At 46.6% G+C, this 14,099-nt stretch overlaps 1 protein-coding gene across 2 annotated transcripts in view; it reads left to right on the top strand.

The window, feature by feature from the left end:
- The first annotated feature begins 1,508 nt into the window (after positions 1–1,508).
- FSTL4 (follistatin like 4) overlaps positions 1,509–14,099 on the top strand; it is a 424,697-nt gene continuing 412,106 nt past the window's right edge. The window contains exons 1-2 of one of the 2 annotated variants that reach the window (XM_032252787.1): positions 1,509–1,748; positions 9,849–9,984. In XM_032252787.1, the coding sequence (XP_032108678.1) occupies positions 9,859–9,984 (126 nt within the window). In that variant the 5' untranslated portion in view covers positions 1,509–1,748; positions 9,849–9,858. The remainder of the gene's footprint in view (positions 1,749–9,848; positions 9,985–14,099) is intronic. The other variant, XM_032252850.1, reaches the window with a different exon arrangement.

Raw genomic sequence — 14,099 nt, forward strand, 5'->3', positions numbered from 1 at the left:
GAGGCACAGCACATTTCCAAACTTCTCTGCTTCCTTTTATGCTCAGTTTTTCTTTTCTGTTCCCCAAGATGAAAAGTGCCATCCTTTCCCCAGTGCTGCTGTGGAGAATCTGGCCTCTAGCCAGCCTCAGAAGTTCAGTCATGGTGGCCTTGGCAAAGATTCATAGTCAAATCTGAGAGAGCATCACGCTGGCTAAGGCCCAGGGTCACTGAGGATGGAGTAGCCTCTATCCTTCTGAGTACAAATCATGGTATCCACCTGGGAAGTCAACCAGGTTTTGTCCAACCCTTCATTTTACAAGTGGGGAAACTGATACCTATAGCAGAGATATGATTGGCTTTGCATTACATAGCTGGGCAGTGATAGACAGAGAGCTGGACCCGAGACCAAAACTATGATGTCAGGACCACGCTGGCCCATTTACTGCTGTGTCTCTAGCAGCTATTAATAGCACAGTGCCTGTGCATAGGAGGGGTTCAGTTGCAGGAAAATTTGTGGAAGGAAAAAACAAATGTAACGCCTCTTTCTTCATGTCAGCCTTCCATTATTCTTTTTCTTCTGATATTTAACTAACTTAATCCTCAGAAAAATCCCCTCTGTCACCTCCCCCAGGCCAGGAGAAATCACAGAGGAATGGGCAGGACACTGTTCACCTAAGCTAGGAAGGCCCCTGGTGCCCACGCAGCCAGAACAGGAGGCAGGTCTTCGGAAAGGCTCCTAGCCATCAGTCTGGCCTGGGTAGGGGCTCCCTCCTAAGTTTCCCACCAGACTGAGGCTACAGTATGACCATTTGGGAAGCCCTAGTTGTTACGAAGGTGTTTCCAGTTTATTCGGGAACCAAGACTGATCTCAAAAGCTGTGAATGTTAAAGAGGGATCCAGAAAAGTCTGGGAGCCTCAGGCTTGGGGACGGGATCAGAAGGGAGAAATGTCTTGTTCTAAGGGAGAAGGGACCCTCTGGGCCCAGCTAGGTCAGGTAGGCAAATGTCACTCAGGATTGTCCCTCTATGACCAGAATGTCTTAAGATTCTGTAGTTGTAAGCGGGAAGATTCAGAAAAGAGGAAGAAAAACTTAGCTGTTTCACAGGTTGTTGGGTCTCAACCGCGGGGGGTTTCACCCACTTTGCCCCAAGGACAGCTCTCTTGCTGTGGTGTACCCGCCCGCCTGGGCTCCACAAGCAATGGCCGAGGATTCAGAGACCCTCTGTGGGCCTAGAGAGCACAGCCTTGGGGAACCCGGCCAGGAAAGGAGCCTGGAGGGGAGTAGAGGTGAAGAGAGAGGTTGTCACTTGCCGAGCTCCACGCTAGCCAGAGGCAGGAGCGCTAAGCCGGCACTCCTCCCGCCGGGCCCTAGATGTCTAGCTCCATCGCTCCCGAGTCCTCGCGCCCCGCGTGCGCGCCCGCCCTCTCCGCGCACCTGCCGTGGCCGCCGCGCGGGTCTGACCGGCTGGGGGGCGGGCTGCGCGCACAGGTGGCGGCGATTGGGCAGGCGGGGCCCGGAGGGTGACGTCACGGGCTCCAGTCCCGGCGGCAGAAATAGGGCAGCCGCGGCGGCGGTGGCACAGCAGCGGGCAACGGCGGCTCAGGGAGCTGGAGCCTCAACAGCCTCCAGCGAGCCCGGGACCTGCCGACAGCCCGAGAGACCAGCCGAAGGACGCGGGGCCGGGTCGCCGCCACCGCCTCGGGGCGCTCCCTCCCTCCCGCCCGAGTCTGGCCACCTGGTCTTCCCCTCGGCCCCGGCCGTCTCAGGTACGCGGGCGCAGCTCGGGAACGGGCGTGGGGAGGGTGCCAAGCCGCTGGCGCTGCCACCGCCACCAGCCGGTCCCTCTGCGCCCCACTGGGGTCCCGGCGCCCGTAGCCCCGCATCTTGCTGCAGGGCCCGGCGCGGGCGCTTGCTTGTCTTTACTGCCTGCGCCGGGAGAGTCAAGTTTGCCTGCCTGGCCGCGGGCAAGGGACCACCGGGCCAGGGCTCGGCAGGCTACCCTGGTCGAGGCCAGGACTCGAGGTAGAGGCTGGGGCTCCGAGGCTCGTGGCCGGGGTCTGCGGTGGGGAGAGGAGTGACCCGGTTGGCACGCGGGGCGCCACGCAGAAGCGCTCGGGCCGAACCCGCAGCTCGCGCCCGGCCCCGAAATCCTGCAGGCGCCGCTCTTGGGCTTAGCACCCCGAGCGGCCCCTCGGCCAGGACCCAGTGCCCTTGGCTCTGGGCTGAGGCGCGGGGCAGGCATTCTCAGCACCTCCCCCAGCGGCTTTGCGGGGAAACTTGCGTTTTCTCGCTGCAGCCCAAAGGGCCCGCTGCGCCTCGCCTGGCCCCGGATACCCCGGGGTCCGCCGCTGGGGAGGAGGGAATTCCGGCACGACCCGACTCCAGGCAGCCGGCGGTGCTGCTAGTGCGGAGCCGGCTGCTGCCCCGAGCGAGCAGCCCGGGTTACCCGCTGGAGGGTGTCTAGGGAGCAGTGTGTTGGGGGTGTTCGGCGTTCGGGCTGGAGGCTTGGTCCTAAGAGAGCTGACACTGTGGATGATCTCCGCCCTCCTTGCCCCCGCAAAGCAAAGACGAGTTCTGAGTTTCCGGAGGGTCTGGACCAGGCAGGCACAGCACTCCGCTTTGGGCGCGTGTCACCTCGAGTTTGGGGACTAGCACGGTGCGAGTCTTTGGGGTTCCCTGCAGCCAACAAAGCGGCACCAACCTGAGGCCTGACACCTGAGGACTTCACGCCCACAACTCTTGCGGGAGCGGAAAGCCGCCGAGGCAGTGAGGTTTCCCGGTTTCCCGAGCGCGGCGAGCCTTCTGGAAGCGCGGCAAGTGCACTGGGAATGTGCGGGGCGGAGGGGCGGGCAGGCCAGGTCCTTGTCGCGGCGGGAGAGCGTGTGCCGCAGCGCTGTCCAGCAGCCCTCGCTCGAGGCCTGGGCCCCCGACACTGATGAATGCCGCGTCCACAGGCCGCCGCTCCCCTCTAGGTGTCGCTTCCTCCGAGCTTTCCGCCGGTGAAAAACAGCGCAGGCAGCTTGGTCTGTTCCCTTCGTAAATTTGTTGCGAGCCTGTGCACCAGGAATTGTTCCAGATGGGGCCTCCGAGACACAAACATCCGTCCAGGTTCTCTGGGCCAAACGTAAACAGAATTTCAATAGGAGGTGGCGAGGTAAATGCCAGCGAAAATGTTCACCAGGCCTGTATCACAATCTGTGAGGGGAGAATATGGATCCCGGAGTGACTAAGACTCTTCTCGAAAGTCCCAAGTTATTTTCCTACTGCCAAATTTAGGGGAAACCAGGGATGCTTTTTAACAAGGTCGTCTTAATCCTGGGGGCCTGGCGCCAGTTTCTGTGCCTGGCCCCCAGGACAGGCTCTGGGTCTGGGTCTGTTGAGGGGTCCACCTGGGAAGGGAATGGTCAGAGGCATGAATGTTGCGACTTCTGAGACTCCAGAGCCGCAGCAACTCTCAGGCAGTAGCTCAAGCCGGACCCTTGAGCAGATGCCCTACAGCTCACGTGTCTGCTTCCCATCTTAGTGTTGTAAGAAGGAGACACTGCAGCATCACTAGACCATTTCTGCCATACTCGGCTGAAATGTTAGCTTTTTCCCTCCCATCCTAGGAAAAAAAGGCACTGCCCTCTCCCAAGACTTCAGACTGAGCCAAAGTTCACACAAGAAAATAGTCCACTTTGATGTAATGTTGGAGTTGCCCTAGTGCTTTTTTCTCTCTATTTTATGATCATCCTCAATTTTTGTTGATTCCAGGAAAGCTCTTTTTCTTCCAGAAAGGGGTCAGCTTGTTTTTCTGGGTATTGGGAGAACTTTCATCCTTTTGGTTCTGCCCTGGAGATGACTGATGGAAGAGGAGGTTGGATTTTTTCAGCATGACCAGTCAGTCACAGAGGACTTTTTTCCTTTTACTAAGGGCTGTAAAATTTTTTAAATGTGACCTTCATGTTATGATCCTTTAACTTAACACTATATTCAGAGACGGGCATTGAATAGTCATTATTTCATAAAACTACCTTAATTCCTACCTTGTCTTGTTTGAGTGTTTCTCTGTAAACTCAACCTTCTTGAGTTGCTTATGTGTGGTCAATTGTGTGCTTCCTGGCTTAATTCAATTAGATATTTCAAGAGCACATCTTTCTCTACATTTTCTGTCTCTTAAAGAACTTCAAATAAAATAGAACTGCAGTCAAGAGCATGTGGTACTTAGGAGGTATAAGCTGAAGGTTGGAAGAATAAAGGTTATTGGAAGTCACATGTGTGTCTGTGTTAAACTTCATGGTAAATAGGAATATCATAGATTTATACATGGCATGTAGAATAATTTAGGCATCTAATTTATCAAGTTTGGGGAAGAATTAACTAATGTTATAGAGTAGATAATTAATAGGAAATGCAATTTTACTTCATTATGGTTTGCTGCAAGGTTAGCTTGCCATATTTCCATGCCTAATTTCCTTGGGTTGATATTTTAGGGTCTGTCTTAGGAAATCTGTACCACTTTCTTTTTTTCTAAAACACTCACAAATCAACACTAGGGACCTAAGCCTTTCAGAAGATCCCATACAGCTACATGGCTTGAAGTTGGAGTTGATGTAGCTTTTTTTTCCTTTTAAATTTGAGCAGGCATGCAGAAGAGAATTCCAGGGTTTTGGTGGTTGCAGTTGATTTTTCTATGTGGATTGCCAACATGCCATGTAGAAAATGCTACACACCTACAGTGTGTATAGGGCAGATACTTCTTCATTTGGAAAGATTGAGAATGCAGATGTTTCGGGGCCACAAACCTGACGTTCTCTTCAAGGCCATTTCTGGTCCTGCTGGTTACAAAGAGAAGCCATTTCTGTATGGCTAATCCTTAATGGCTAGTTTGCTAAAGTTAGCGAGTTCTGGGAGAGAGGCTAAGAGAGAATAATGGATGAACAGTGCCACCAAAACTATGAAGGCCAGAATTCCCCTTCTTCCCAACAGGGCTGGTTCCTAGGATAGAAAGAGAAGCTTGTATTGAACTCATTACCAGTTTAATGGCATTTCTTCTCTTTGTCCTGCGAACTTGGTCAGTAAAGACAGCTTACATGCCTGTGTGTGTTCTCCAGGTGGAGAAGATTTTGGAATTTTCATATGAATACCTATTTCTCTTTAACAATTTATATTCCTATGCCATGCTTTTTCAACTTTCTTCAAAAAGCAAGCCAGTATTTGGAATGTTACTTCATACCAAACTGTAGTACCTCTATAATTCTAAATACAGATAAATAATAGCACAGATATCAGCTTATTTTAGAGCACCTGAAAATCCTGTGGTTTTCACAAAGAGGTAGACGATCTAGTGGAGGTCCCCCAGCATTGAGAAAATCAGAATTTGCCTCTCTAAACAGAGAATGCAAAATTCTACTCTAGATGTCGGTGTGCGATAATATACAAAACCAAACAGTTGCCCCGGGGGCGGGATGCCTGGGTTCCAGCGTAGGCCTGGCCACTGATTTCTGCTGGAACCTTGGGTGTATTCCTCCACCTTCTGGTCCCCTGGTGTCCTATCTATGCAGCAGCCAGTTTAGCACCAGGTTCTCCTGACTGGGCGAATCTCAAAGCTCAGGTAGGAAACCACAGGGGAAGCAATGAAATACCTCCCTTTCAAACAAGATGCCTTAAGTATCAAGTCAGTGTGCTTAACGACTTGTTTGGAAGAAAAAGTAGTCTCAGCTGTTTATATGTGGACAGTCCCAGATAGCTGTATAATTAATACTTATGACTTAGAAGGGATTGAATGAAACTTATTAACCTAAATTGAGCTCAAAAGGAGCTCTAGTTTAAAAAGGGAGATTTGTGACCTTATGGATGGCACCTTCCCAATTCTATAATGGGGATATTCTTGCATTCGCCTCTATCTGAAGGCTGGTAGCGCTATTTGATTTGAGAAGTAATTAATTTGTTAACAGATTCACTTCTCCAAAGTAACTAGCCATATAGCCGTATGCTGGTGCTGTCCGTGAGCTGAGCCTGAGATTCTGTGCATCTTTTCATGGTTGGTGTCCCTTCCTCCCTCCCTTCCTTCCACCATGTTTTCTCTTGGCCCATACATAGAGCAGCAATGAGGACTGAGGAGAGTCTGCCTAGGGGCCCCCATCCCAGTGTGGAAATTAAGGGCGAGCAGCTTGGCTGTTTCCCCCTCAGTCGGAGACATGAGGAGGAGGGCAGCTCTCGGCAGCTTTCAGAGGAAAAGAGAGTCTTGGGGCCAGGGCCTCCTATTTTATTGCCTCTAGATTTTCCTCATTATACTAAAGACAATTGTTTATCAAAACAAAACATTGGTAAATGTTGACAGGCAGCAGAAGGTGGGAGTTACGAGAATAGGTGTCATGGGTCTGTGTGCCTGCCTTGGAATCTCAGTTTTGCCGCATGTTTGCCACATGGCCTTGGCAGAGTCCTTAACCTCTCTGTGACCCTATCTCCTCTGTGATCTGATTGTGAGATAATCATTGCCCCCTTCATGCAGTAGAAAAAGGAGGGTTATGAGTTAATAACTGCAAAGTGTTTAGAACAGTACGTGACATGTCGTAATTGCTATATGTGTTAACCAAATAGATAGTCTCTATTTGGTTACTAGACAGATAATCAAAATTGATTTAGACCCAATATTAATTCTTTTTTATGAACTGAACTGTCATAAAACTTGAGCTGTAAATTTCCAGGCTGTTGGTGCTGTAGACGTAATGAATTGTCAATCACTACAAGTATAAAATGACATCTAAAACACATCCACAGTGCAAATGAAATCAGAGCTAGTGGTAGACAGACCGAGCTAAACTTTACAAACAAGCTCCCCAGGAGTATTTCTACTAAACTATTGGCCTGGTTCATGTGTTTTCCTGTTTCCAAATAAAATCTTACAGGAAATGTAAACACAAACCAGATAAAACCAGAGGCAACTCCAGGCCGAGCTCCATGCTTGGATCTTGGGGCTCCTGAAACACAACTCAGAAACCAGCAATCTTGGTGCATCCTTTTATGAACTGATTTGGTGCTTGCCAAAATCACAGTTGAATAGATTTTATTTTAATGCTACCCATTAGCACCAAAACATAAAACATAATTGGTCTTAGATTAGAAAGCAGATTAAAAGTTAAATACCATATTTTGTGGCTTGTATATTTCATAACTCCAGGAGTTGATATCTGCGCATTAACTAGAATAAATTAGGATTATCTTGCTGTTTTCAGTTTATGTGAGCTAGGAGGCACAGGAAGGGAGAAAAGTAGACCTCACTCTGTGTGCTTACTCTGTGAGCAATGTTTGATAGTACATAAATAGGAAAAAATTAATGAGAGTAAGAAGCAATGTCTTTCTAGTTCTAGCTTAAATTCCTATAGCTGGTTTTGAAAAATTCCCAAAATCCACTAGCTGCTTTCTGCAGTCTCTGGAAAGTAGATCTGTATCCAGAAGAGGATCACTTATGGAGAACAGGGAGTTACCTTATTTATTTTTAGAAAAATAGGTTGCAGTTAGGGGAAGACATTTTTGTTCTCTCTTAGTGCTGAACATGATTTTTTTTTCCTGCTCTTCCTCCCTGTAAGATTTCACACATCCTAGCTGGAGCACTGGATTAGGAGTGCAGAGGCGACTGGGGAGGGGGTGCCATAACTGCTGCAGTCCTCACTGTCCTCTCCTGGGTGGCAGCTGAAGCGACACTATTCCTCTCAACTCTGCCTTCCTCAGAGCGTCGGGCGGGTGCTGGCAGCAAGACTGTAACCTTCAGATTATATTTCCTGGCCACCCAGACTCTTTCCCCAGTAGCTCAGCCTTGTCAGCAGATGTCAAAGATGAGTGACCGAAGAAATAGACATAGGAGTGGGAGTTTATGGACTCTTTTTAAAATAAGCAGATATCTTCTCTTCAAAGATAGTCATACTTATAACCTTGCTTTTTCATAGCCAGTGTTACGGGCCCACAATTTTGAGTCTGACTTTTCCACCCTGTGGGCATTTATGTCTCAAGCTGGAGACATAAAGCAAATGTGGAGAGGCAGCTCTCTTTGGATGTGGATGACAGCCAAACAAAACCTGGAATGTGGCAGGAGTGTAATTGTTTGACAGCCTGGCCTCAGCACTAGTGACTGTGACAACTTCCACCCCATTGTCTAAAGTAGAGATGCTCCAAAGCTGTTGACTGTGGGAGTGAGCTGGGATGGACTGCCCGGTCCCTCAAGCACCCAGTTCTTCCTGACTTGGCTGTCTGCTCTGGACCAGCCCTAGGCCAGTTCATGCCAGGTGCTGGCCTCCAAGGAGCTCCAGTGCTTTTATCTCACCAGGCTAGATCAGGATGCAGTGTGGACCATATGTGATTTAGCACTAAATTGTGTGGTACAAGCAGAAATCAGTAACCCCTAAAATTTCCTTGAGTAAGAGTTCTGAGTACTGCATAATAAGTTGTATCTGGTTCTGTTCCCTAATCAGAATACTGAAATGATGGTTAGACTCCATTCACAGTGGAAGACTTTTTCCAAAAAAGTGCAGCTTACTAGACAAAATAGTCTGTGTCCTCATTTCGTTAGCACAATGCTTAGCACATGATTCGGACTCGAATATTTGTTGTAGCTGATCCTTAGTTTCTTCATCCATGTAATTATGTGATTACCTTGAATTGCCCACTTCTTGCCTTTTAGGACTGTATACAATAATGCTATCAAGTGAGCCTCAGGAAACACCTTAAAGGTTATTGAAATTCCATTATCATTGAATGCTTAGATTCTGCTGCAAACATGGTTGGCCTTGAAACTAAGTTATTAGACCTTATGATGCCATTTTGAAGCTTACTGTCTTGTAAACTGAGGTGTCAGCTGCAAATGATGTGCTAGAGATATACAGGTATTGATCGACTTACGACCTATGCAACTTACGACCATTCAACTTTACGACCACAATCGCTAACCACGACCGCTCCGCGTCTGGCAGCACAAACGTTGCCCAGCTGGGCGTACGACATTGCGGAACAGCTTCTGGCAGCACTACCATCTCCACGTGCACCATTTCAACTGTACATATAGCCTACTCAACTTACGACCAAATTGTGTTACGACCGGTCCGCGGTCCCGACCGTGGTCGTAAGTCGAGCACTAGCTGTAACATAATTTTTAATCATCATTTATTTTCTTTGAGACAGAGTCTCTGTTGCCCAGGCTGAGGGGCAGTGGCGTAATTTTGGCTCACTGCAACCTCCTGAGTTCAAGTGACTCTCCTGCCCTAGCCTCCCGAGTAGCTGGGATTATTACTTGGGAGCCAGCCATCATGCCTAGCTAATTTCTGTATTTTTAGTAGAGATGGGTTTTCACCAGGTTGGCCAGGCTGGTCTCAAACTCCTGACCTCAAGTGATCTGCCCGCCTCGGCCTCCCAAAGTGCTGGGATTACAGGCATGAGCCACCGCACCCAGCCATAATCATCATTTCTGCAGTACTAATTGTGTGCCCAGCCCCAAATGCTTTCTCTGAAAACTGAGGTGTGGATGGATATATGGCAACCTAATAGTGGTGACCCAGCTGCCTCACCTTGGTTTGTTCTTATAGATGTAATTGTAGGTGGCATTTCAAATGGGTTTCCACATAAGAGATAGCATTTATAGAGTTCTTACTCTATGCCTGAAACTGACTCCTTCAATCCTCACAAAAGCCTTTTGCTGTATGCATTATTGCCATTTTAGAAATAAGTAAACTAAGGCCCAGAAGTCGTGTAACTTCTCCAAGGTATAACAGAAGTTTGGTGCCAGGATTTAAACCCAGATTTATCTGATTCTGGGGAACACATACTAACTCACTGTGACTTACTATGTCCATCTCACAATGTTTTATTCTCAGCATTTGTCATTTCTTCAACAGACTCAACAAAATGAAACCAGGAGGCTTTTGGCTGCATCTCACACTGCTTGGAGCTTCGCTGCCAGCTGCGCTGGGATGGACCGACCCAGGGACCAACAGAGGCCCTGACGTGGGTGTCAGAGAGTCACAGGCAGAGGTATAGTCATATCCCGACTGACATGACATTTCAAACTAATTGCTTTCGGATGTTACAGTATCTGATTTCCCCTCCACCTTTAGTTTAGATCAATTAGATCGTAAAGTGAATTGAAATTGCACTCCCTTTTTGGTGGGGGACGGAAGAAGGCAACATGTGTGGATACGGACAAGAGTTTGATAACACAATGTGAGTAATAGCTCTGAAATCTTTCAGATGGTGAAAATGTATTCCGAAACCAGACTTGAGTTGCCTGGTTAGTTTCTACAAAGACCCTCAAGAGAATGGCCTTTCTGTATATTTAATAAAACTCTGAAAATGCAGACTAATTGCTGGAGCACACCCATGTGAATTAATGAAGTATTTTAATTATAAAATATATTTGAAAAGAAATGGACTACTTTTCAGGTATATAGATAAAAAGCACCAGGCTGAGAAAGACCTGGCAAGTGGAGGTCCTAAGGGAGAGTGCTTTAATGAACAGATAAGAATGATTAATGGCATGTTAGGTATATATAAATGCTTCTAAAGTGCTTGAAAAACTTGTTCTCAAAAACCTCCCTGGAGAGTCTGGATGTTCTGCTAATTGCTTGGTGAACCCTGGTCTTAACTTCTAAAGAGCATTCATAAGCTGCAACCTGGCCCAGCCCAAAGTAGTTGGTCCCATGAATTTGGGGTTCCTGGACAATGTGTAATTTTTTTCTGCAGAAAATGCCTTCTGTGTGCTGAACCTTAAGAAATGACTACACCCTACCGTTAAAACCACCTGGGATTTTCTCTGTGCTGTAATAAATACTAATTCCTATTAGGGAGCTTTTCAGGGTGCTTTTCTGCCCATTGTCTTCCTTGATGCCTGCCGCTCTCTTTCTCTCTGTCCCTGTTTCCTGTCCTGTGGAATGAGAAATAAAAATTAGCTCAAAAAGTCAACATTCCCAGAGAGTGAATAAGATTACTCTGTGTAGGGTAGGATTAATGCATTATTTGATCAAAAGACATGATTTCTCTTCCATTATTACTTAATTGTAATGCAATCCCAAACCTACAAGCCTTAATCTTTGGGGAGTTTCAGAAGTAATTTAATGTACACTTTTCCTGCTGAAGTTAGTGTGCCTTCCTTTTGTGGTGAGCAGATGATTAAATAGAAACGCTATCTCTGCCATCTAAATCCATGAAGGACGCAACTTAATGCTCTTTTGAAAGAGTCTGGAGGCTGGCTTGCTGGTGAGAACAGCATTTCCCTTATGGGAACAGCTTTATCAGTATGCTCATATCCATACAAAGAGAAAATGATCACTTAAATCCTACACATACATTGTTGAATATTTAATAGCATAGCAAATAGGCAAACACATAAGTATGGTAGTCTTCTTACTATTGGGGCTCATCTGCCCACTGTTTTAAACCACTTATTTCAAATATAAGTGTGAAGTCAAAGGTGAGATTTAGCTGGAGGAAAATTGAAGGTAAGTTGGTATCAACCCGGGGCCTCTTTGTCTTAGCTGTTAACACTCTAATTCTTTGTGTGCCAACAAGAAGGAGCAGATGCTGGTTCTTGGGAGGAAATAAGGCTTTTTGGGGGTTGTTATTTTGTTTTCCTGCAATCCCAGCTCCAAGGTAGCTTTTGTCTTCCAAGTCCAGGAATGTTGCTGCTGCAGGAAAGGGGATTGATGACTGTGTAGATTCTGCGCCACAGGAACTACTGCCCTATTGGTCATATAAATATTTTTTGCTATAGCTTTTGTTTTTGCCGTATTATAACTTCTACTCATTGAGAGTAATTAAATGAGACAACGATAATGGGAATGGGCCTATGGCATAGGATGGCCTATGTTAAATGTTTAGCTGCAGAGAACAGAATACTGTCAGGCGCGGTGGCTCACACTTATAATCTAAGCACTTTGAGAGGCCAAGGCAGGCAGATCAGTTGAGCCCAGGAGCTCAAGACCAGCCTGGGCAACATAGCAAAACCCCATCTCCACTAAAAATACAAAAATTAGCTGGGCATGGTGGTGCATCCTGTAATCCCAGCTACCTGGGAGGCTAAGGTGGGAGGACCACCTGAGCCTGGGGAAGTCAAGGCTACAACAAGCCATGATTGCACTCCTGCACTCCAGCCTGGGTGACAGAGTGAGACCATGTCTGGAAAAAAAAAAAAAAAAAAAGATAAAGAAAAAACCCAAAGGAAGAAAAAACCAGAGAGCAGAACACTTACTTTAACAGGTTTGTTTGCAGTCCTTGCTCATGCTCTGTGCATCCCTCCATGCAACCTGTGCCCCTGCTCACTAGGGGCCTCCTGCGGGGTGTGCTGTCTCTTCTTTGTACATCTGAATCTCCTCCTCCTTCAGGCCTCTGCTCTGGTTCTTACATTTTCTTTAGAACCTTCTTTGACTACTCTTGGTCACATCCGTTCTCTTTTTCTGAACTCTTACTCCTTCCTATCTCTGTTTTTCTCCTACTCTTTTATTTTTATGTTAGCATATGGTTAGAGCCTATCTTATTTATCTCCTCCTCCCCATAGTGCCTAATAATTTTATGACCAAATAGAGGGTCAATGTGTTTTTAAGCCAATTGATATTTATGTGACATTTGGTCCTGGTCATAAAGCCACTCTGGTCCTTTGAAAATTCAGACCAGACCATCAAGTATTTCAGTGCAGGGCATACCTCTCTGCACAGCAGGCTCACTCCCAGTGGGGGACCTGGGTGGATTCCCCAGCAAATCTGTGAGCAGCCTGCAGGCATCTTAATATCCTAATAACCAAGAAAGTCATTGCGTGTTACAGTTTCTGGGTAGTTTCTCATTTGAATTGTAGCTATGAGTGTATCGATAATTCACAGCCTAAACCATATTAAACTCCTCTAGCAGTTTCCTCAGACAGTCCTATTTCCTGGAAGAATCGAAACCAACAGAGTTTCCTGAGACTAAATAAGTCAAAAACCTTTTTCAGGAACCAGATATTAAAATGTTTCTGTGTGTTTCTTCCTAATAGTAATACTTCACACAAATACTCATTGACTTCAGATTTTTAAAGTACTTAGAGAGTGTTAATAAGATTTGATTTACCTTTAAAGTTATTATACCAATTACTTGAATGACCTAAGGGTAAATAAAAATTAAATGACCAATGTGTGTGTGTGCGCATATTTTTAAAGCAATTACAGCAAGTGTTAAATTGTTGTTTTATGTACAAAGACTGCAGTGGAAATAGCTTCAAGGAGTTTACCGTTTTACAGACACAGATAAAAAGAAATACAGCTGGGTGGAGTGCCTCTCTCACAAGAGTGGAGTGGCAGAACGTGGCCTAGAATGCTAATGGAATTCTGAATTCAGAGGGAACAATTCTGAGAGGTACAATTTATTGAAATAATGAAATGTTGTTATATTCCCCCCTTTGTCCTACACAGATGCTCTTTGACTTATGATGGGGCCACATCCAAATAAACTCACTATAAGTTGAAAATATCATAGGTCAAAAATGTATTTCATACACCTACCCTACCAAACATTGTAGCATAGCGTGGCCTGCCTTCAGCATGCTCAGAACACTGACATTAGCCTAGAGTTGGGGCAAAATTATCAACACAAAGCCTATTTTATAATAAAGCGTTGAATATCTTATGTAATTGATTGAATACTGTACTGAAAGTGACAAACAGAAGAGTTGTATCGTCACTTAAAAGTATGTTTCTATGAATGTGTATCATTTTCATCCTACTGTCATGTTGAAATATCCTAAGTCAAACCACTCCTAAGTGAGGGACTGTCTGTACTCTGGCCTAGATAAATATAGTAGTAAAATCAGTATTGGCAGGATTTTATATTTGGGGGAACCAAAGAACCAGGAAAGGGTGAGAAGTGATATAGTAGCAGCCTCCACAGAGCTGACCTGCTTTTGAGAGATAGGCATTTGTGGGAGCCCCCCACTTTTGTGGCCTGACTGCTCTGGTGGAAGCCACCCCACTTTTTGGGGCTGGGTGCTGTGGCAGGAGCCCCCCCACTTTTGAGGCCTGGGTGGTGTGGGAGCCCCCCACTTTAGGCGGTTGGGTGCTGTGGCAGGAGCCCTCCACATTTGAGGCCTGGGTGGTGTTGTGGGAGCCCCCCACTTTTGGCGGTTG

This window comes from Sapajus apella, unplaced genomic scaffold, assembly GCF_009761245.1.
Source record: "Sapajus apella isolate SASKATOON/1434 unplaced genomic scaffold, GSC_monkey_1.0 scaffold1, whole genome shotgun sequence".
Lineage (NCBI taxonomy): Eukaryota > Metazoa > Chordata > Mammalia > Primates > Cebidae > Sapajus > Sapajus apella.